The sequence below is a fragment of the Cyclopterus lumpus genome, chromosome 2 (assembly GCF_009769545.1).
Source record: "Cyclopterus lumpus isolate fCycLum1 chromosome 2, fCycLum1.pri, whole genome shotgun sequence".
NCBI classification, from domain to species: domain Eukaryota; kingdom Metazoa; phylum Chordata; class Actinopteri; order Perciformes; family Cyclopteridae; genus Cyclopterus; species Cyclopterus lumpus.
The window spans coordinates 683,615-705,819 of NC_046967.1; the positions used below are offsets into that span (position 1 = coordinate 683,615).

The following is a 22,205-nucleotide window of genomic DNA, read 5'->3' on the forward strand; positions in this document are numbered from 1 at the left end:
TGTTTGAAACTCATTGCAGAGACCCTAACCCTAAGCCCTAAACCCCTAAACCCTGAGGCATAACCCTAACCCCCTAAGCCCTAAACCCCTAAACCCTAACCCCTAAACCCTAACCCTAACCCCTAACCCCTAAGCCCTAACCCCTAAGCCCTAACCCTAACCCTAACCCCTAAACCCCAACCCCCTAAGCCCTAAACCCTAACCCCCAAGCCATAACCCTAAACCCTAACCCCTAAGCCCCAACCCCCTAACCCCCTAACCCCTAACCCCTAAGCCTAACCCCTAAACCTAACCCCTAACCCTAAACCCTAACCCCCTAAGCCCTAAACCCTAACCCATAACCCCTAACCCTAACCCCCTAAGCCCTAACCCCTAAGCCCTAAACCCTAACCCATAACCCCTAACCCTAACCCCCTAAGCCCTAACCCCTAAGCCCTAAGCCTAACCCTAACCCCTAACCCAATAACACATTTCTATTAGTCAAGCAACAGATACAGTTCCTCAGACTCATGAGGATCCCCACGATCCCCACGTACACCCCAGTGATCCTCATGAGCCTGAGGGTCACTGGGTACAAGACCCTTCCACCACCCTAAGATGGTGATTCATAGTACAGTAATTCAATTCAATTCAGTTTATTTTGTATAGCCCAATATCACAAATCACAACCTCCCCTCAGAGGGCTTTACAATCTGTACACATACGACATCCCTGACCTTTGACCTCACATCGGATCAGGAAAAACTCCCCAAAAATAACCTTTCACAGGGAAAAAAGGGAAGAAACCTTCAGGAGAGCAACAGAGGAGGATCCCTCTCCCCGGATGGACAGATGAATAGATGTCATGTGACCAGATGAACAGTTACAGAGTTACATAAACACATTACATGAATATGACAATGTATGAATGGAACTCCAATCCATGAAACAGGAGGTAACATCATGCTTTTATTGTGAAAAAACACAGTTCTCATGGTGACAAACGCCATCTCCAGAAAGGTCATGAGCTAAAGGAAACATTGAGTTGCAATAGCAGGTTTCAACCAGTAGGGGGCCAGATGCCACCAACACCACTACACAGCCATGCTGCATTGGTTTTCAGCTGAAAAAGGGGGTTTGAAGGTAATGCTCTATCTAAATTCAGTGAAATATATATATATATATATATATATATATATATATATATATATATATATATATATATATATATATATATATATGTAACAGAGGTGTCAACATAGACAAACAAGGAGCTGATCTTACCGACACATCGTTAGCTAGTGTTGAGTTGTAGTGGATTTTATATATACTTGCACATGTGAATACGAAAGTTTATGTTTTAAATTAATACATAATATTATGAGGAATGTATTATAAAGCATAAGAGAGGATCACTGTTTTATTATTCTGTTTGTTGATTACAAATGTAATGATTTACTGTATGATGCATGGGAATGAATGATGTTTTATTGTTTAGACAATAGTTAAATGGATGCCGATTGAAACCTGAGATGTTGCTTTTATTCTGAAGGCAGGATAATAGGTGAAGGGGAAATTCCTGTCCTTGATCGGAAGTGTGAGCTTTGACCCCGCCATCTTATCGATTAGCTTAGCGAACAGAACGGCAGCATTCTTTGAACTAGCCAATATTACATTACATTACATTTCATGTCATTTAGCTGACGCTTTTATCCAAAGCGACTTACAATCATGTTACATGCATACACTGTAGACACAGCTACAGGGAACAATTCAAGGTTAAGTGTCTTGCTCAAGGACACATCGACTAGGGTGGGGATTGAACCACCAACCCCCTGAATGAAAGACGGACCTGCTAACCACTGACCCACAGTCGCCCAGATAGAACTCACCCTCAGGTGTGAATTCATTTACATGATCAGACTAACAGCCGAGCATTTGTTGTGGACTCAGAGTTCTTTGGTTCTGGATCTCGAGACCTCCCCGTCTGTGGAGAGCTCTCCGTTACCAGCTCCACGATCGTGAACGCTATATGAATGTTATCTTTTCCATTAAATATTGTTAAACTTTAATTCATTGAATCCTGGATTTCCTGCGGCCACGGGACCCGAAGTTCTGAACATATCTTACACTAGCTAACTTCTATTGGCTTTGGTTTTTCTTTCCATCGTTTTGTGAAATAATTTCTTGTTTTCTTGATGTCTCCAGTTCCCTTTTCTTTCTTTGTGTCCCAGAGGAGGGTTGCTGACCTTCATGTAGGTGTTGTCCTGGTGAAGATCAGTCCTGACTACATTCAGGAACTAAAGCGTACCAGGACTGTACCAATAAATTATAATATTTATAATATCTATAAATTATACAAAGTCAATATTTGGGTTTTGGAAATATGGAATATACCCAGTATTATTTGTAAAATAGGATATCTGCGCAAAATAAATGCTTTTCCTGCACCTCCTTCTCTGCCTGTCTGCATGTCTCAGCTGTGCTGGGGCCAAATTGTTCTGGCCCAGCAGAGGCGGGTCTAAGAAGCAGTTTAGCTAATTACTGAAGGTTTAGAAGCTTCTGTAGAGACCGGTACACCAAGAAGGTTTAGAAGCTTCTGTAGAGACCGGTAGACCAGGAAGGTTTAGAAGCTTCTGTAGAGACCGGTACACCAGGAAGGTTTGGAAGCTTCTGTAGAGACCGGTACACCAGGAAGGTTTGGAAGCTTCTGTAGAGACCGGTACACCAGGAAGGTTTGGAAGCTTCTGTAGAGACCGGTACACCAGGAAGGTTTGGAAGCTTCTGTAGAGACCGGTACACCAGGAAGGTTTGGAAGCTTCTGTAGAGACCGGTACACCAGAAGGTTTAGAAGCTTCTGTAGAGACCGGTACACCAGAAGGTTTAGAAGCTTCTGTAGAGACCGGTACACCAGAAGGTTTGGAAGCTTCTGTAGAGACCGGTACACCAGAAGGTTTAGAAGCTTGTGTAGAGACCGGTACTCCAGGAAGGTTTGGAAGCTTCTGTAGAGACCGGTACACCAGGAAGGTTTAGAAGCTTCTGTAGAGACCGGTACACCAGGAAGGTTTAGAAGCTTCTGTAGAGACCGGTACACCAGGAAGGTTTGGAAGCTTCTGTAGATACCGGTACTCCAGGAAGGTTTAGAAGCTTCTGTAGAGACTAGTACACCAGAAGGTTTAGAAGCTTCTGTAGAGACTAGTACACCAGAAGGTTTAGAAGCTTCTGTAGAGACTAGTACACCAGAAGGTTTAGAAGCTTCTATAGAGACCGGTACACCAAGAAGGTTTAGAAGCTTCTGTAGAGACCGGTACACCAGAAGGTTTAGAAGCTTCTGTAGAGACCGGTACACCAGGAAGGTTTAGAAGCTTCTGTAGAGACCGGTACACCAGAAGGTTTAGAAGCTTCTGTAGAGACCGGTAGACCAGGAAGGTTTAGAAGCTTCTGTAGAGACCGGTACACCAGGAAGGTTTGGAAGCTTCTGTAGAGACCGGTACATCAGAAGGTTTAGAAGCTTCTGTAGAGACCGGTACACCAGAAGGTTTAGAAGCTTCTGTAGAGACCGGTACACCAGGAAGGTCTGGAAGCTTCTGTAGAGACCGGTACACCAGGAAGGTCTGGAAGCTTCTGTAGAGACCGGTACACCAGGAAGGTTTGGAAGCTTCTATAGAGACCGGTACACCAGGAAGGTTTAGAAGCTTCTGTAGAGACCGGTACACCAGGAAGGTCTGGAAGCTTCTGTAGAGACCGGTACACCAGGAAGGTTTAGAAGCTTCTATAGAGACCGGTACACCAGGAAGGTTTAGAAGCTTCTGTAGAGACCGGTACACCAGGAAGGTCTGGAAGCTTCTGTAGAGACCGGTACACCAGGAAGGTTTAGAAGCTTCTATAGAGACCGGTACACCAGGAAGGTTTAGAAGCTTCTGTAGAGACCGGTACACCAGGAAGGTCTGGAAGCTTCTGTAGAGACCGGTACACCAGGAAGGTGTATTTTGCTTTATAAATCAATTTATATGGATGAATTTACATCCCTCCATTGCACCTTATTAACTCTCCTTCCTCCCCGGAGTCGTTGTGACTTCACGTCTCAGAGGGTCCATTGGACCTGGAGGTGTCTGAAGCTGGTCCTGGGTACTTGCCCCTGCTTCCTGCATCCAGCCTTTGGCCTAGACCTGGCATGTTGATGTTCTCAGATGACACAAACACACAAACAGGTCACTTAAACAAAGGCATGTTTGTTAAATCCTCTTTTATTGACACATCTTGTTGTTTATATAAACTCTGAACTGAAACTACAGATGAAAACAAAGTGATCAGAGATTAAAGAAAGAGTTTAGAAACGCGTCTCAGTCAGTCTCCTCTTTACTCCTCCTCCTCACATGTCAATCAAAACTCCTGAGAGGTTTCAGGTGAACAAGGTGTGAGCTTCACCTGGTTTCTAATATGCTATAAATATGATTGACATCCCTTGTGGCTCCGCCTCTCTGGCCTTGTGTTCCTGATAACCTGATGAACAGCCTCTGATCCATAATCCATGAGAGTGACCGATAGTTCTCAGATCAAGTTTTAATGTGAAGGGAAATCATGAGTCTTCAATTTCAAGGTTTAGTCCGTCCACCTCACTGCCCCCCCACCCCCCGACAAACAGTCCTCCGAGCTCCGCCTCCAGCTCCTGCAGGTGGGCGGGGCTAAACATGTCGACGCCGCCGGCCGTCTCCTTGAGCGTCCTCCACCAGGGCAGCCGGCTCGCCTGCAGTGCTGCATGATGGGAGTCGCGGGCGCGCACGGCAACAGGACCCGAGGGGCTCAGGAAGGAGTCGGCGTCTGTTGTGGTGACAACGGAGAGGGGCGGGGCATCTGAGGGGGGGCGGGGCAAGACGATAAATGTTTGGGAATAAAATGAAATGTGAAGTTTTTCTTAAATGCACAAATATTTGTCTGGAGTTTGGTTTGTGCCTTTACTACCTGTGTGTGTGCGTGTGCGTGTGTGCGTGTGCGTGTGCGTGTGCGTGTGCGTGTGCGTGTGCGTGTGCGTGTGCGTGCGCGTGCGCGTGCGCGCGTGTGCGTGTGCGACAAACAGCGACAAGGAGACGACAAACAGTGACAAACAGCGACAAGTGCGCGCGTGTGCGTGTGCGTGTGCGTGTGCGTGTGCGCGTGTGCGTGTGCGTGTGTGTGTGTGCGTGTGTGTGTGTGTGTGTGCGTGTGCGTGTGTGCGTGTGTGTGTGTGTGTGTGTGTGTGTGAGACCTCGGAGCAGCTCCAGCTGTGTGTGTGTGTGAGCCAGCAGAGCCTCCACCCGCTGCTCCTCCCTCCTCTGCCGGCCTCCTCTCTGCAGCTCCGACAGCAGCAGCAGCTGCACCTCCTCGTGGAGACGCTCGCACTCCTGACGGGATGGTGGGGGGGTCAGAGGTCAGAGGTCAACAGAGACAGACGAAGAAGAACAGACAGACTGACCTGTGGAAACCTCCTTGTGTCAGATTGGATGAGTGCGATCAGCTGATCCACCTCCGGATCAAAACCCCGCCCCCGCCAGTCTTTGTCCAATAGGCTGTCTAGACCTGCAGAGACAGAGGTCAGTGACCTCTGACCTTTCAGTATTTGTGACCCAACAATCATTCAACTGTTATTAATGTTTAATATATAAATATGTGTGACCTCTCACCTCTGAAGCTGAGGAGGAGGGGCTGGACCCGGAGCTCCTGCTGATTGGCCATAAAGAGGACCAGTCTGATGGAGACCCCGCCCACTAAAGAGTCAGAGCTGACGGCCAATAGGCCGACTGCCTCGTTGAGCAGCAAGAGGACGGAGTCATCACTCAACTCAGACTGGAAGTCCCTGCAGAGAGAGACAATACTTCACCAAACAGCGACAAGGAGACGACAAACCGCGACAAACAGCGACAAGGAGACGACAAACAGCGACAAGGAGACGACAAACCGCGATAAACAGCGACAAGGAGACGACAAACAGTGACAAACAGCGACAAGGAGACGACAAACAGTGACAAACAGCGACAAGGAGACGACAAACCGCGACAAACAGCGACAAGGAGACGACAAACAGTGACAAACAGCGACAAGGAGACGACAAACCGCGACAAACAGCGACAAGGAGACGACAAACAGCGACAAGGAGACGATAAACAGCGACAAGGAGACGACAAACAGTGACAAACAGCGACAAGGAGACGACAAACAGCGACAAACAGCGACAAGGAGACGACAAACCGCGACAAACAGCGACAAGGAGACGACAAACAGTGACAAACAGCGACAAGTGCGCGCGTGTGCGTGTGCGTGTGCGTGTGCGTGTGCGCGTGTGCGTGTGCGTGTGTGTGTGTGTGTGCGTGTGTGTGTGTGTGTGTGCGTGTGCGTGTGTGCGTGTGTGTGTGTGTGTGTGTGTGTGTGAGACCTCGGAGCAGCTCCAGCTGTGTGTGTGTGTGAGCCAGCAGAGCCTCCACCCGCTGCTCCTCCCTCCTCTGCCGGCCTCCTCTCTGCAGCTCCGACAGCAGCAGCAGCTGCACCTCCTCGTGGAGACGCTCGCACTCCTGACGGGACACGCGGGACGACTGCACACAAAGCATTGTGGGTAACATGTCTGGCAGGCAGCTTGTGTTTTTTGACATGCTCTTCACATTTTAAAATATCTTACAGGATGTTGAGAGACATGTTCCTCCACCTGTCTCTTTAGCTCCGCCCTCCGGCTGTCCGTCAAGCCGTTCTGACCAATCCAAAAAGACGTGGTGGGCGGGACCATCGCTGCTCGGCGTCTCTGCAGAAGGCGTCGCACCTGAAAGAGACGGAGTCGCCAACATGGTCAGCTGCACACGTGTGTGTACTTGTACACACGTGTGTACTTGTACATCGAGCTAAATATAAACTAAGCATTTCTTTAATGATACATATTTAATCATATCCCACTTGGTGAGTTAAACTGTGTAAACGTGTTCATTTTAACATGGAACGCTGTTGGAGCCTCTAGTGGCCATTTGAGGAAATGCAGTGTGGCAATGAGGGTCCCCACAAGTACAGAAAGACAAGTGTGTGTACCGCTCTTTGCAGCGTCCTGGCGGCCTGCTGCCGCGCGTGTGTGTGTCTCAGTGTGTTGTTGTTGTTGTTGTAGCGTTGTCTCTCTCTGAACCCTCTCCAGAAGCTCTGGATCACCACGGCCGCCCGACGCTCGCAGTCCTGCAGGTACGGCTGCACCTGGTCTGCACACACACACACATCATAGTCATGTGAATCCTAAATAGTGTGTGAGTGTGTGTGCATCTGTCTGCGTGTGTGTGTGTGCGTGTGTGTGTGTGTGTGTGTGTGTGTGTGCGTCTGTCTGCGTGTGTGTGTGCGTGTGTGCGCCTGTCTGCGTGTGTGTGTGTGTGTGTGCGCGCCTGTCTGCGTGTGTGTGTGTGTGTGTGTGCGCCTGTCTGTGTGTGTGTGTGTGCGTCTGTCTGCGTGTGTGTGTGTGTCTGTCTGTCTGCATCTGTGTGCGTGTCTGTCTGTCTGTCTGTCTGTCTGTCTGTCTGTGTGTGTGTGTGTGTGTGTCTGTATGCATCTGTGTGTGTGTGTGTGTGTCTGTCTGCGTGTGTGTGTGTGTGTGTGTGCCTGTCTGCGTGTGTGTGTGTGTGTGTATGCATCTGTGTGCGTGTGTGTGTGTGTCTGTATGCATCTGCGTGTGTGTGCGTCTGTCTGCGTGTGTGTGTGTGTGTGTGTGTCTGTCTGCGTGTGTGTGTGTCTGTATGCATCTGTGTGCGTGTGTGTGTGCGTCTGTCTGCGTGTGTGTGTGCGTGTGTGCGCCTGTCTGCGTGTGTGTGTGTGTGTGTGCGCGCGCCTGTCTGCGTGTGTGTGTGTGTGTGCACCTGTCTGTGTGTGTGTGTGTGTGTGTGTGCGTCTGTCTGCGTGTGTGTGTGTGTGTGTGTGTGTGTCTGTCTGTCTGCATCTGTGTGCGTGTCTGTCTGTCTGTCTGTCTGTCTGTCTGTGTGTGTGTGTGTGTGTGTGTGTCTGTATGCATCTGTGTGTGTGTGTGTCTGTCTGCGTGTGTGTGTGTGTGCCTGTCTGCGTGTGTGTGTGTGTGTATGCATCTGTGTGCGTGTGTGTGTGTGTCTGTCTGCGTGTGTGTGTGTGTGTCTGTATGCATCTGCGTGTGTGTGCGTCTGTCTGCGTGTGTGTGTGTGTCTGTCTGTCTGCATCTGTGTGCGTGTCTGTCTGTCTGTCTGTCTGTCTGTCTGTGTGTGTGTGTGTGTGTGTGTGTCTGTATGCATCTGTGTGTGTGTGTGTCTGTCTGCGTGTGTGTGTGTGTGCCTGTCTGCGTGTGTGTGTGTGTGTATGCATCTGTGTGCGTGTGTGTGTGTGTCTGTCTGCGTGTGTGTGTGTGTGTCTGTATGCATCTGCGTGTGTGTGCGTCTGTCTGCGTGTGTGTGTGTGTGTGTCTGTCTGCGTGTGTGTGTGTGTGTCTGTATGCATCTGTGTGCGTGTGTGTGTGTGTCTGTCTGCGTGTGTTTGTGTGTGTGTGTGTCTGTCTGCGTGTGTGTGCGTGTGTCTGTGTGTGTGTCTGTGTGTGTGTCTGTGTGTATGCATGTGTGTGTGTGTGTGTGTGTCTGTCTGCGTGTGTGTGTGTCTGTATGCATCTGCGTGTGTGTGTGTGTGCGTCTGTCTGCGTGTGTGTGTGTGTGTGTGTGCGTCTGTCTGCGTGTGTGTGTGTGTGTGTGTGTGTCTGTCTGTCTGTCTGCGTGTGTGTGTGTCTGTATGCATCTGTGTGTGTGTGTGTGTGTGTCTGTCTGCGTGTGTGTGTCTGTGTGTATGCATCTGTGTGCGTGTGTGTGTGTGTGTCTGTGTGTGTGTCTGTGTGTATGTGTCTGTGTGTATGCATCTGTGTGTGTGTGTGTGTGTGTGTGTCTGTCTGCGTTTGTGTGTGTCTGTGTGTGTGTGTCTGTGTGTATGCATCTGTGTGCGTGTGTGTGTGTCTGTCTGCATGTGTGTGTCTGTGTGTATGCATCTGTGTGTGTGTGTCTGTGTGTGTGCGTCTGTGTGTATGCATCTGTGTGTGTGTGTCTGTGTGTGTGTGTCTGTGTGTGTGCGTCTGTGTGTATGCATCTGTGTGTGTGTGTGTGTGTGTGTGTGTGTCTGTGTGTGTGCGTCTGTGTGTATGCATCTGTGTGTGTGTGTGTGTGTCTGTGTGTGTGCGTCTGTGTGTATGCATCTGTGTGTGTGTGTGTGTGTGTGTACCAGGAGGAAGTAGCTGCAGCAGTTGTCTCTGTTTCTGGTGGAACTTCCTCCTTGCCTGCTGACGCCTCACACACACCTAAAACACACACACACACATTACTAGAATACTTCCATGAGTACAGTAAGAGTACTCAGACTGAAGTATTACTCCCACCTGATACTTCAGCTCCTCCTCCCATCGCTGCTCCTCCTTCTGCTGCTGCTGCCTCGACCTCCGAGCCCTGACACACAAGCACTGGACTGAAGTACACGAACGTGGACTGAAGTACACGTTACTGAGAAAGTACACGTTACTGAGAAAGTACCATGAATCTGTACTGAAGTACACAAAAAACATGGGACAGACAGACAGACAGACAGATACCTGTATCTCCAGACAGACAGATACCTGTATCTCCAGACAGACAGACAGACAGACAGACAGACAGATACCTGTATCTCCAGACAGACAGATACCTGTATCTCCAGACAGACAGACAGACAGACAGACAGATACCTGTATCTCCAGACAGACAGACAGATACCTGTATCTCCAGACAGACAGATACCTGTATCTCCAGACAGACAGACAGACAGACAGACAGATACCTGTATCTCCAGACAGACAGACAGATACCTGTATCTCCTCTGCAACGTGCTGACCGCTCTGTTCAGGCTCTTCACCCTGCGTCTTGTCTGATAGGACTTCCAGGCCGCCTGGATCAAGCACGCCGCCCGCACACGCTCAGTACACGCCTTCACACAGATGGGATGGTGGGGGGGTCAGAGGTCAGAGGTCAACAGAGACAGACGAAGAAGAACAGACAGACTGACCTGTGGAAACCTCCTTGTGTCAGATTGGATGAGTGCGATCAGCTGATCCACCTCCGGATCAAAACCCCGCCCCCGCCAGTCTTTGTCCAATAGGCTGTCTAGACCTGCAGAGACAGAGGTCAGTGACCTCTGACCTTTCAGTATTTGTGACCCAACAATCATTCAACTGTTATTAATGTTTAATATATAAATATGTGTGACCTCTCACCTCTGAAGCTGAGGAGGAGGGGCTGGACCCGGAGCTCCTGCTGATTGGCCATAAAGAGGACCAGTCTGATGGAGACCCCGCCCACTAAAGAGTCAGAGCTGACGGCCAATAGGCCGACTGCCTCGTTGAGCAGCAAGAGGACGGAGTCATCACTCAACTCAGACTGGAAGTCCCTGCAGAGAGAGACAATACTTCACCAAACAGCGACAAGGAGACGACAAACCGCGACAAACAGCGACAAGGAGACGACAAACAGCGACAAGGAGACGACAAACCGCGATAAACAGCGACAAGGAGACGACAAACAGTGACAAACAGCGACAAGGAGACGACAAACAGCGACAAACAGCGACAAGGAGACGACAAACCGCGACAAACAGCGACAAGGAGACGACAAACAGTGACAAACAGCGACAAGGAGACGACAAACAGCGACAAGGAGACGACAAACCGCGACAAACAGCGACAAGGAGACGACAAACAGCGACAAGGAGACGACAAACAGCGACAAGGAGACGACAAACCGCGACAAACAGCGACAAGGAGACGACAAACAGTGACAAACAGCGACAAGGAGACGACAAACAGCGACAAACAGTGACAAACAGCGGCAAGGAGACGACAAACCGCGACAAACAGCGACAAGGAGACGACAAACAGTGACAAACAGCGACAAGGAGACGACAAACAGCGACAAACAGTGACAAACAGCGACAAGGAGACGACAAACAGCGACAAACAGCGACAAACAGCGGCAAGGAGACGACAAACAGCGAAAAACAGCGACAAGGAGACGACAAACAGCGACAAACAGCGACAAGGAGACGACAAACAGCGACAAGGAGACAACAAACAGCGACAAGGAGACGACAAACAGCGACAAGGAGACAACAAACAGCGACAAGGAGACAACAAACCGCGACAAACAGCGACAAGGAGACAACAAACAGCGACAAGGAGACAACAAACCGCGACAAACAGCGACAAGGAGACGACAAACAGCGACAAGGAGACAACAAACAGCGACAAGGAGACGACAAACAGCGACAAGGAGACGACAAACAGCGACAAGGAGACAACAAACAGCGACAAGGAGACAACAAACCGCGACAAACAGCGACAAGGAGACGACAAACCGCGATAAACAGCGACAAGGAGACGACAAACAGTGACAAGGAGACGACAAACAGCGACAAGGAGACAACAAACCGCGACAAACAGCGACAAGGAGACGACAAACCGCGATAAACAGCGACAAGGAGACGACAAACAGCGACAAGGAGACAACAAACAGCGACAAGGAGACAACAAACAGCGACAAGGAGACGACAAACAGTGACAAACAGCGACAAGGAGACGACAAACAGCGACAAACAGCGGCAAGGAGACGACAAACCGCGACAAACAGCGACAAGGAGACGACAAACAGCGACAAGGAGACGACAAACAGCGAAAAACAGCGACAAGGAGACGACAAACAGCGACAAACAGCGACAAGGAGACGACAAACAGCGACAAGGAGACAACAAACAGCGACAAGGAGACGACAAACAGCAACAAGGAGACAACAAACAGCGACAAGGAGACAACAAACCGCGACAAGGAGACAACAAACAGCGACAAGGAGACAACAAACAGCGACAAGGAGACAACAAACCGCGACAAACAGCGACAAGGAGACGACAAACAGCGACAAGGAGACAACAAACAGCGACAAGGAGACAACAAACAGCGACAAGGAGACAACAAACCGCGACAAACAGCGACAAGGAGACGACAAACAGCGACAAGGAGACAACAAACAGCGACAAGGAGACAACAAACAGCGACAAGGAGACAACAAACAGCAACAAGGAGACGACAAACAGCGACAAGGAGACGACAAACAGCGACAAACAGCGACAAGGAGACGACAAACAGCGACAAGGAGACAACAAACCGCGACAAACAGCGACAAGGAGACGACAAACCGCGACAAGGAGACGACAAACCGCGACAAACAGCGACAAGGAGACGACAAACAGCGACAAGGAGACGACGAACAGCGACAAACAGCGACAAGGAGACGACAAACAGCGACAAACAGCGACAAGGAGACGACAAACAGCGACAAGGAGACGACAAACAGCGACAAACAGCGACAAGGAGACGACAAACAGCGAAAAACAGCGACAAGGAGACGACAAACAGCGACAAACAGCGACAAGGAGACGACAAACAGCGACAAGGAGACAACAAACAGCGACAAGGAGACGACAAACAGCGACAAGGAGACAACAAACAGCGACAAGGAGACAACAAACCGCGTCAAACAGCGACAAGGAGACAACAAACAGCGACAAGGAGACAACAAACCCCGACAAACAGCGACAAGGAGACGACAAACAGCGACAAGGAGACAACAAACAGCGACAAGGAGACGACAAACAGCGACAAGGAGACGACAAACAGCGACAAGGAGACGACAAACAGCGACAAGGAGACAACAAACCGCGACAAACAGCGACAAACAGCGACAAGGAGACGACAAACAGCGACAAGGAGACAACAAACCGCGACAAACAGCGACAAGGAGACGACAAACAGCGACAAGGAGACGACAAACAGCGACAAACAGCGACAAGGAGACGACAAACCGCGACAAGGAGACGACAAACAGCGACAAGGAGACAACAAACAGCGACAAGGAGACAACAAACCGCGACAAGGAGACGACAAACAGCGACAAGGAGACAACAAACAGCGACAAACAGCGACAAGGAGACAACAAACAGCGACAAGGAGACGACAAACAGCGACAAGGAGACAACAAACAGCAACAAGGAGACGACAAACAGCAACAAGGAGACAACAAACCGTGACAAACAGCGACAAGGAGACGACAAACAGCGACAAGGAGACAACAAACAGCGACAAGGAGACAACAAACCGCGACAAGGAGACGACAAACAGCGACAAGGAGACGACAAACAGCGACAAGGAGACAACAAACAGCGACAAACAGCGACAAGGAGACAACAAACCGCGACAAACAGCGACAAGGAGACAACAAACAGCGACAAGGAGACAACAAACCGCGACAAGGAGACAACAAACCGCGACAAGGAGACAACAAACCGCGACAAACAGCGACAAGGAGACGACAAACAGCGACAAACAGCGACAAGGAGACGACAAACAGCGACAAGGAGACAACAAACAGCGACAAGGAGACAACAAACAGCGACAAGGAGACAACAAACCGCGACAAACAGCGACAAGGAGACGACAAACAGCGACAAACAGCGACAAGGAGACGACAAACAGCGACAAGGAGACAACAAACCGCGACAAACAGCGACAAGGAGACGACAAACAGCGACAAACAGCGACAAGGAGACGACAAACAGCGACAAGGAGACAACAAACAGCGACAAGGAGACAACAAACCGCGACAAGGAGACGACAAACAGCGACAAGGAGACGACAAACAGCGACAAGGAGACAACAAACAGCGACAAACAGCGACAAGGAGACAACAAACCGCGACAAACAGCGACAAGGAGACAACAAACAGCGACAAGGAGACAACAAACCGCGACAAGGAGACAACAAACCGCGACAAGGAGACAACAAACCGCGACAAACAGCGACAAGGAGACGACAAACAGCGACAAACAGCGACAAGGAGACGACAAACAGCGACAAGGAGACAACAAACAGCGACAAGGAGACAACAAACAGCGACAAGGAGACAACAAACCGCGACAAACAGCGACAAGGAGACGACAAACAGCGACAAACAGCGACAAGGAGACGACAAACAGCGACAAGGAGACAACAAACCGCGACAAACAGCGACAAGGAGACGACAAACAGCGACAAACAGCGACAAGGAGACGACAAACAGCGACAAACAGCGACAAGGAGACGACAAACAGCGACAAGGAAACAACAAACCGCGACAAACAGCGACAAGGAGACGACAAACAGCGACAAACAGCGACAAGGAGACGACAAACAGCGACAAACAGCGACAAGGAGACGACAAACAGCGACAAGGAGACAACAAACAGCGACAAGGAGACAACAAACCGCGACAAGGAGACGACAAACAGCGACAAGGAGACAACAAACAGCGAAAAACAGCGACAAGGAGACGACAAACAGCGACAAGGAGACAACAAACCGCGTCAAACAGCGACAAGGAGACGACAAACAGCGACAAGGAGACAACAAACAGCGACAAGGAGACAACAAACCGCGACAAACAGCGACAAGGAGACGACAAACAGCGACAAACAGCAACAAGGAGACGACAAACAGCGACAAGGAGACAAAAAACAGCGACAAGGAGACGACAAACAGTGACAAACAGCGACAAGGAGACGACAAACAGCGACAAACAGCGGCAAGGAGACGACAAACCGCGACAAACAGCGACAAGGAGACGACAAACAGCGACAAGGAGACGACAAACAGCGACAAGGAGACGACAAACAGCGAAAAACAGCGACAAGGAGACGACAAACAGCGACAAACAGCGACAAGGAGACGACAAACAGCGACAAGGAGACAACAAACAGCGACAAGGAGACGACAAACAGCGACAAGGAGACAACAAACCGCGACAAGGAGACAACAAACAGCGACAAGGAGACAACAAACAGCGACAAGGAGACAACAAACCGCGACAAACAGCGACAAGGAGACGACAAACAGCGACAAGGAGACAACAAACAGCGACAAGGAGACAACAAACAGCGACAAGGAGACGACAAACAGCGACAAGGAGACGACAAACAGCGACAAGGAGACAACAAACCGTGACAAACAGCGACAAGGAGACGACAAACCGCGATAAACAGCGACAAGGAGATGACAAACAGTGACAAACAGCGACAAGGAGACGACAAACAGCGACAAGGAGACGACAAACCGCGACAAACAGCGACAAGGAGACGACAAACAGCGACAAGGAGACGACAAACCGCGACAAACAGCGACAAGGAGACGACAAACAGCGACAAGGAGACGACAAACAGCGACAAGGAGACGACAAACCGCGACAAACAGCGACAAGGAGACGACAAACAGTGACAAACAGCGACAAGGAGACGACAAACAGCGACAAACAGCGACAAACAGCGGCAAGGAGACGACAAACCGCGACAAACAGCGACAAGGAGACGACAAACCGCGACAAACAGCGACAAGGAGACGACAAACAGCGACAAGGAGACGACAAACAGCGACAAGGAGACGACAAGGAGACGACAAACAGCGACAAGGAGACGACAAACCGCGACAAACCGCGACAAGGAGACGACAAACAGCGACAAGGAGACAACAAACAGCGATAAACAGCGACAAGGAGACGACAAACAGCGACAAACAGCGACAAGGAGACGACAAGGAGACGACAAACAGCGACAAACAGCGACAAGGAGACGACAAACAGCGACAAGGAGACAACAAACCGCGACAAACAGCAACAAGGAGACGACAAACAGCGACAAGGAGACGACAAACAGCGACAAACAGCGACAAGGAGACGACAAACAGCGACAAGGAGACAACAAACCGCGACAAACAGCGACAAGGAGACGACAAACAGCGACAAGGAGACGACGAACAGCGACAAACAGCGACAAACAGCGACAAACAGCGACAAGGAGACGACAAACAGCGACAAGGAGACGACAAACAGCGACAAACAGCGACAAGGAGACGACAAACAGCGAAAAACAGCGACAAGGAGACGACAAACAGCGACAAACAGCGACAAGGAGACGACAAACAGCGACAAGGAGACAACAAACAGCGACAAGGAGACGACAAACAGCGACAAGGAGACAACAAACAGCGACAAGGAGACAACAAACCGCGACAAACAGCGACAAGGAGACAACAAACAGCGACAAGGAGACAACAAACCCCGACAAACAGCGACAAGGAGACGACAAACAGCGACAAGGAAACAACAAACAGCGACAAGGAGACAACAAACAGCGACAAGGAGACGACAAACAGCGACAAGGAGACGACAAACCGCGACAAACAGCGACAAGGAGATGACAAACAGCGACAAACAGCGACAAGGAGACGACAAACAGCGACAAGGAGACAACAAACCGCGACAAACAGCGACAAGGAGACGACAAACAGCGACAAACAGCGACGACAAACAGCGACAAACAGCGACAAGGAGACGACAAACCGCGACAAGGAGACGACAAACAGCGACAAGGAGACAACAAACAGCGACAAGGAGACAACAAACCGCGACAAGGAGACGACAAACAGCGACAAGGAGACAACAAACAGCGAAAAACAGCGACAAGGAGACGACAAGGAGACGACAAACAGCGACAAGGAGACGACAAACAGCGACAAACAGCGACAAGGAGACAACAAACAGCGACAAGGAGACGACAAACAGCGACAAGGAGACGACAAACAGCAACAAGGAGACGACAAACAGCAACAAGGAGACAACAAACCGTGACAAACAGCGACAAGGAGACGACAAACAGCGACAAGGAGACAACAAACAGCGACAAGGAGACAACAAACAGCGACAAACAGCGACAAGGAGACAACAAACCGCGACAAACAGCGACAAGGAGACAACAAACAGCGACAAGGAGACAACAAACCGCGACAAGGAGACAACAAACCGCGACAAACAGCGACAAGGAGACGACAAACAGCGACAAACAGCGACAAGGAGACGACAAACAGCGACAAGGAGACAACAAACAGCGACAAGGAGACAACAAACAGCGACAAGGAGACAACAAACCGCGACAAACAGCGACAAGGAGACGACAAACAGCGACAAACAGCGACAAGGAGACGACAAACAGCGACAAGGAGACAACAAACCGCGACAAACAGCGACAAGGAGACGACAAACAGCGACAAGGAGACGACAAACAGCGACAAACAGCGACAAGGAGACGACAAACAGCGACAAGGAGACAACAAACCGCGACAAACAGCGACAAGGAGACGACAAACAGCGACAAACAGCGACAAGGAGACGACAAACAGCGACAAGGAGACAACAAACAGCGACAAGGAGACGACAAACAGCGACAAGGAGACAACAAACAGCGACAAGGAGACAACAAACCGCGACAAACAGCGACAAGGAGACAACAAACAGCGACAAGGAGACAACAAACCCCGACAAACAGCGACAAGGAGACGACAAACAGCGACAAGGAGACAACAAACAGCGACAAGGAGACAACAAACAGCGACAAGGAGACGACAAACAGCGACAAGGAGACGACAAACCGCGACAAACAGCGACAAGGAGACGACAAACAGCGACAAACAGCGACAAGGAGACGACAAACAGCGACAAGGAGACAACAAACCGCGACAAACAGCGACAAGGAGACGACAAACAGCGACAAACAGCGACAAGGAGACGACAAACCGCGACAAGGAGACGACAAACAGCGACAAGGAGACAACAAACAGCGACAAGGAGACAACAAACCGCGACAAGGAGACGACAAACAGCGACAAGGAGACAACAAACAGCGAAAAACAGCGACAAGGAGACAACAAGGAGACGACAAACAGCGACAAGGAGACGACAAACAGCGACAAACAGCGACAAGGAGACAACAAACAGCGACAAGGAGACGACAAACAGCGACAAGGAGACGACAAACAGCAACAAGGAGACGACAAACAGCAACAAGGAGACAACAAACCGTGACAAACAGCGACAAGGAGACGACAAACAGCGACAAGGAGACAACAAACAGCGACAAGGAGACAACAAACAGCGACAAACAGCGACAAGGAGACAACAAACCGCGACAAACAGCGACAAGGAGACAACAAACAGCGACAAGGAGACAACAAACCGCGACAAGGAGACAACAAACCGCGACAAACAGCGACAAGGAGACGACAAACAGCGACAAACAGCGACAAGGAGACGACAAACAGCGACAAGGAGACAACAAACAGCGACAAGGAGACAACAAACAGCGACAAGGAGACAACAAACCGCGACAAACAGCGACAAGGAGACGACAAACAGCGACAAACAGCGACAAGGAGACGACAAACAGCGACAAGGAGACAACAAACCGCGACAAACAGCGACAAGGAGACGACAAACAGCGACAAGGAGACGACAAACAGCGACAAACAGCGACAAGGAGACGACAAACAGCGACAAGGAGACAACAAACCGCGACAAACAGCGACAAGGAGACGACAAACAGCGACAAGGAGACGACAAACAGCGACAAACAGCGACAAGGAGACGACAAACAGCGACAAACAGCGACAAGGAGACGACAAACAGCGACAAGGAGACGACAAACAGCGACAAGGAGACAACAAACAGCGACAAGGAGACAACAAACCGCGACAAGGAGACGACAAACAGCGACAAGGAGACAACAAACAGCGAAAAACAGCGACAAGGAGACGACAAACAGCGACAAACAGCGACAAGGAGACGACAAACAGCGACAAGGAGACAACAAACCGCGTCAAACAGCGACAAGGAGACGACAAACAGCGACAAGGAGACAACAAACAGCGACAAGGAGACAACAAACCGCGACAAACAGCGACAAGGAGACGACAAACAGCGACAAACAGCGACAAGGAGACGACAAACAGCGACAAGGAGACGACAAACAGCGACAAGGCGTCCGTGCTACCTGCTGGCTGTGCAGCTTTGAAGCCACATCTGGACACAGACCAGGGACACGGTGACGTCTTCACTCATCTGGATCTGCTCGTAGTGAACCGAGCTGAGAACTGGAGACGCAGAGAGGAGACGGATCCTTTAAAAAGGACTAAAGGGACTATTTTCACCTGCGGATTAACACAGTGACCTTTCTCCATCAATAAAGTGACCAATAAGCAGTGAAGGGGGCTGACCCTGGGTGGTGAGACGGGTGTGAGATCTGAGCAGCCAGCCCACTGAGTCCATCACCTTCCTGAAGAGAGACAGGCCCTGACAGACAGACAGACAGACAGACAGACAGGTAGAGAGAGAGAGACAAATTGACTTCACACTCTTCAACACTAAAAGTTAGAGTTTTTTCTGCGTTCAAATGTTTTGAGGAAGAGGATGAAGAGGAGGAGGAGCAGGAGGAGGGCAGTGTCTCACCTCTGCCCGCCTTATCAGCTGACTGGCCAATGAGAGGATGCCGTCCATGAGTGAAGGCAGGAACAACCTATGAAAGGCCTGCGAATGTCTCCCAGGATCCACCCCGACGCAACAGGAACTGGACAGACAGACGGGTACAGAGACAGACGGGTACAGAGACAGACGGGTACAGAGACAGACACACAGGTACAGAGACAGACGGGTACAGAGACAGACACACAGGTACAGAGACAGACACACGGGTACAGAGACAGACGATTACAGAGACAGACAGACACACGGGTACAGAGACAGACGGGTACAGAGACAGACGATTACAGAGACAGACGGGTACAGAGACAGACGGGTACAGAGACAGACAGACAGGTACGTCATCAGACTACTGTTCGTCTCAGCAGTCTCTACCTGTCTCTCTACCCGTCTGTTTGTCTCTCTCTTTCTACCTGTCTGTCTCTCTCTCTACCTGTCTGTCTCTTTGCACATATAACCCCCCCCCCCTCCCCAAAAAGGAGAATTTAACATTTAAATAAATGTATTAAATACATTTTAAATTAAATTAAATAAAAACAATATAATTCATTTTAAATATTTATGTTCTCTATAAACTAAGCTTTAAAAATGTTTTAATTTGAATGTATAAAATGTTGATTTAAATACTGACATGTTTTTGAACAATGTGTACTAGTTTAAAACAAACTATTTATTATGAATACCTCAAATGATTTGTTACTAAAAGTGTAATTAATATAATTACTTATTAACAACAGTAGGCCAAAGCGTACCTGGTGAGCTGGGCGAGCGTGGCAGCGGCGCCCCAGTTGCCCCGCGGCATTCTGGGAGCCCGAGACAGGAGGAGGACGCAGTGGCTCAGGACGCCGCTCAGGTACAAGCGAGACTTCACGGACGCCAACGCAACGCCGTCTGTCTGCAGCGCCTCTGAGGGACAGACAGGTGAGGGGCAGACAGGGGACAGACAGGTGAGGAAGGACAGACAGGTGAGGGACAGACAGGTGAGAGGCAGAGAGGTGAGGGGGAACAGACAGGTGAGGGACAGACAGGTGAGGAGGGACAGACAGGTGAGGGGGGATAGACAGGTGAGGAGGGATAGACAGGTGAGGAGGGGCAGACCGATGAGGAGGGGCAGACAGATGAGGGACAGACAGGTGAGGAGGGACAGACAGATGAGGGACAGACAGGTGAGGGGGGATAGACAGGTGAGGAGGGGCAGACAGATGAGGGACAGACGGGTGAGAAGGGGCAGACAGATGAGGGACAGACAGGTGAGGAGGGACAGACAGGTGAGGGGGGATAGACAGGTGAGGAGGGGCAGACAGATGAGGAGCAGACAGGTGAGGGGGGATAGACAGGTGAGGAGGGGCAGACAGGTGAGGAATAGACAGGTGAGGGATAGACAGGTGAGGGATAGACAGGTGAGGGACAGACAGGTGAGGGACAGACAGATGAGGAGCAGACAGGTGAGGGGGGATAGACAGGTGAGGAGGGGCAGACAGGTGAGGGATAGACAGGTGAGGGACAGACAGGTGAGGGGCAGACAGGTGAGGGGGGATAGACAGGTGAGGGATAGACAGGTGAGGGATAGACAGGTGAGGGACAGACAGGTGAGGGACAGACAGGTGAGGGGCAGACAGGTGAGGGGCAGACAGGTGAGGGGCAGACAGGTGAGGGGGGATAGACAGGTGAGGGATAGACAGGTGAGGGATAGACAGGTGAGGGACAGACAGGTGAGGGACAGACAGGTGAGGGGCAGACAGGTGAGGGGGGCAGATGAGGGTATTTCTGGATATTTCTTGTATTAAAGATAGTTTATATTTCCACATGGTCTCACTGTGTAAGCCGAGGTTCAGGACCCGGACTCTCTGCTCCGGGTCCTGGTCTTGGTCCTCCAGCCGCCTCTTGAGCTCCGTCAGCTCCTCGTCCTCCATCAGGTCTTCAGGTCGACCAGCAGACTGCGTTCAGAAGGGGCGTGATGCAAGCAGCTGTGTGTGTGCGCGTGTGTGTGTATGTGTGTGTGCGTGTGCGCGTGTCGACCTCACCTGTGCGCGTGAGCAGCTCGCGTGACGTCCGGCTCGCTGTTGAGCGACAGGAGATCAAAGCGTGGCCTCGCGCGCGTTTAGCAGCTCGTTAGCGGCGCAGCGAAGCCGACGCTGCTCTTGTTGTTACGGTAACGCGACGCCGTGACGTCATCACGCTGCGACGACGGTGCCGCCGCCCTCTGCACCAAAGTGCAGGGGGCTGAATGGGAAGATACATAAATACATATTCTTTATATTTTAAAAAGGATTTACACAAAAATAGATTTAAAAAATCACTTAATACAATAATAAATAAAAACATAACATACACGAGAAAACTAATTATTAAAAAAAGGCTTTCCAGGTAAAGTGAATAATATACATATTATATTAGTATCATATATTAAAGAAATCAAATGGTTATGAAATAAAAAGATCTTAAAAAAAAGTGTTCTTGAGTTCTCAACATTTTATAAAAAAGTATCCAGTATTATCATGATATAAAACATAAACATGACATAAAGAATCATACGTATAAATGAACTATTTGAAATTATAAAGAAAACCTTGATATTAAATAAAGGGTTATATAATAATATTAACTAATAAATAAAACCCTCTCCAGTGTGTGTGGCTGCTGTGTGCTGGTCTGACCACTGGGTAGCGCTGCAGCTTTATTCATTCCTCTGGTTGCTTCATTACATATTATTATATATTATATTAGTTATTAATACATTTGTTCAATATCTTTATTATATTTTTGTCCCACTTATCAGAATAAAATAAAAGCTCATGTGATTTACATTTTACTCAAACT

The 22,205-nt window shown here is 49.8% G+C and overlaps 1 protein-coding gene across 1 annotated transcript; it reads right to left on the reverse strand.

The window, feature by feature from the left end:
• Window positions 1-4,206: 4,206 nt before the first annotated feature.
• On the reverse strand, window positions 4,207-21,539 carry LOC117745094 (IQ calmodulin-binding motif-containing protein 1-like). Its single transcript, XM_034553158.1, has 15 exons — window positions 21,410-21,539; window positions 21,202-21,322; window positions 20,138-20,291; window positions 19,356-19,473; window positions 19,124-19,199; window positions 18,901-19,000; window positions 10,220-10,392; window positions 10,012-10,115; window positions 9,815-9,933; window positions 9,353-9,419; window positions 9,199-9,274; window positions 7,027-7,187; window positions 6,629-6,766; window positions 6,389-6,545; window positions 4,207-4,833 (listed from the first exon to the last, which is right to left on the reverse strand). Exons 2-15 carry the CDS (start codon window positions 21,296-21,298, stop codon window positions 4,559-4,561), a joined length of 1,815 nt encoding a protein of 604 aa, XP_034409049.1. The 5' UTR covers window positions 21,299-21,322; window positions 21,410-21,539; the 3' UTR covers window positions 4,207-4,558.
• Window positions 21,540-22,205: the final 666 nt, after the last annotated feature.

Bases quoted from the DNA above. Each gene is read 5' to 3' on its own strand.
- LOC117745094 (XM_034553158.1), bottom strand. From the start codon at position 21,298: ATGGAGGACGAGGAGCTGACGGAGCTCAAGAGGCGGCTGGAGGACCAA. The intron at 19,001-19,123 runs GTCAGCCCCCTT...CTGCGTCTCCAG, and splicing joins CACCCGTCTCACCACCCAGG to TTCTCAGCTCGGTTCACTAC. The intron at 9,275-9,352 runs GTGGGAGTAATA...TGTGTGTTTTAG, and splicing joins AGGAGGAGCTGAAGTATCAG to GTGTGTGTGAGGCGTCAGCA.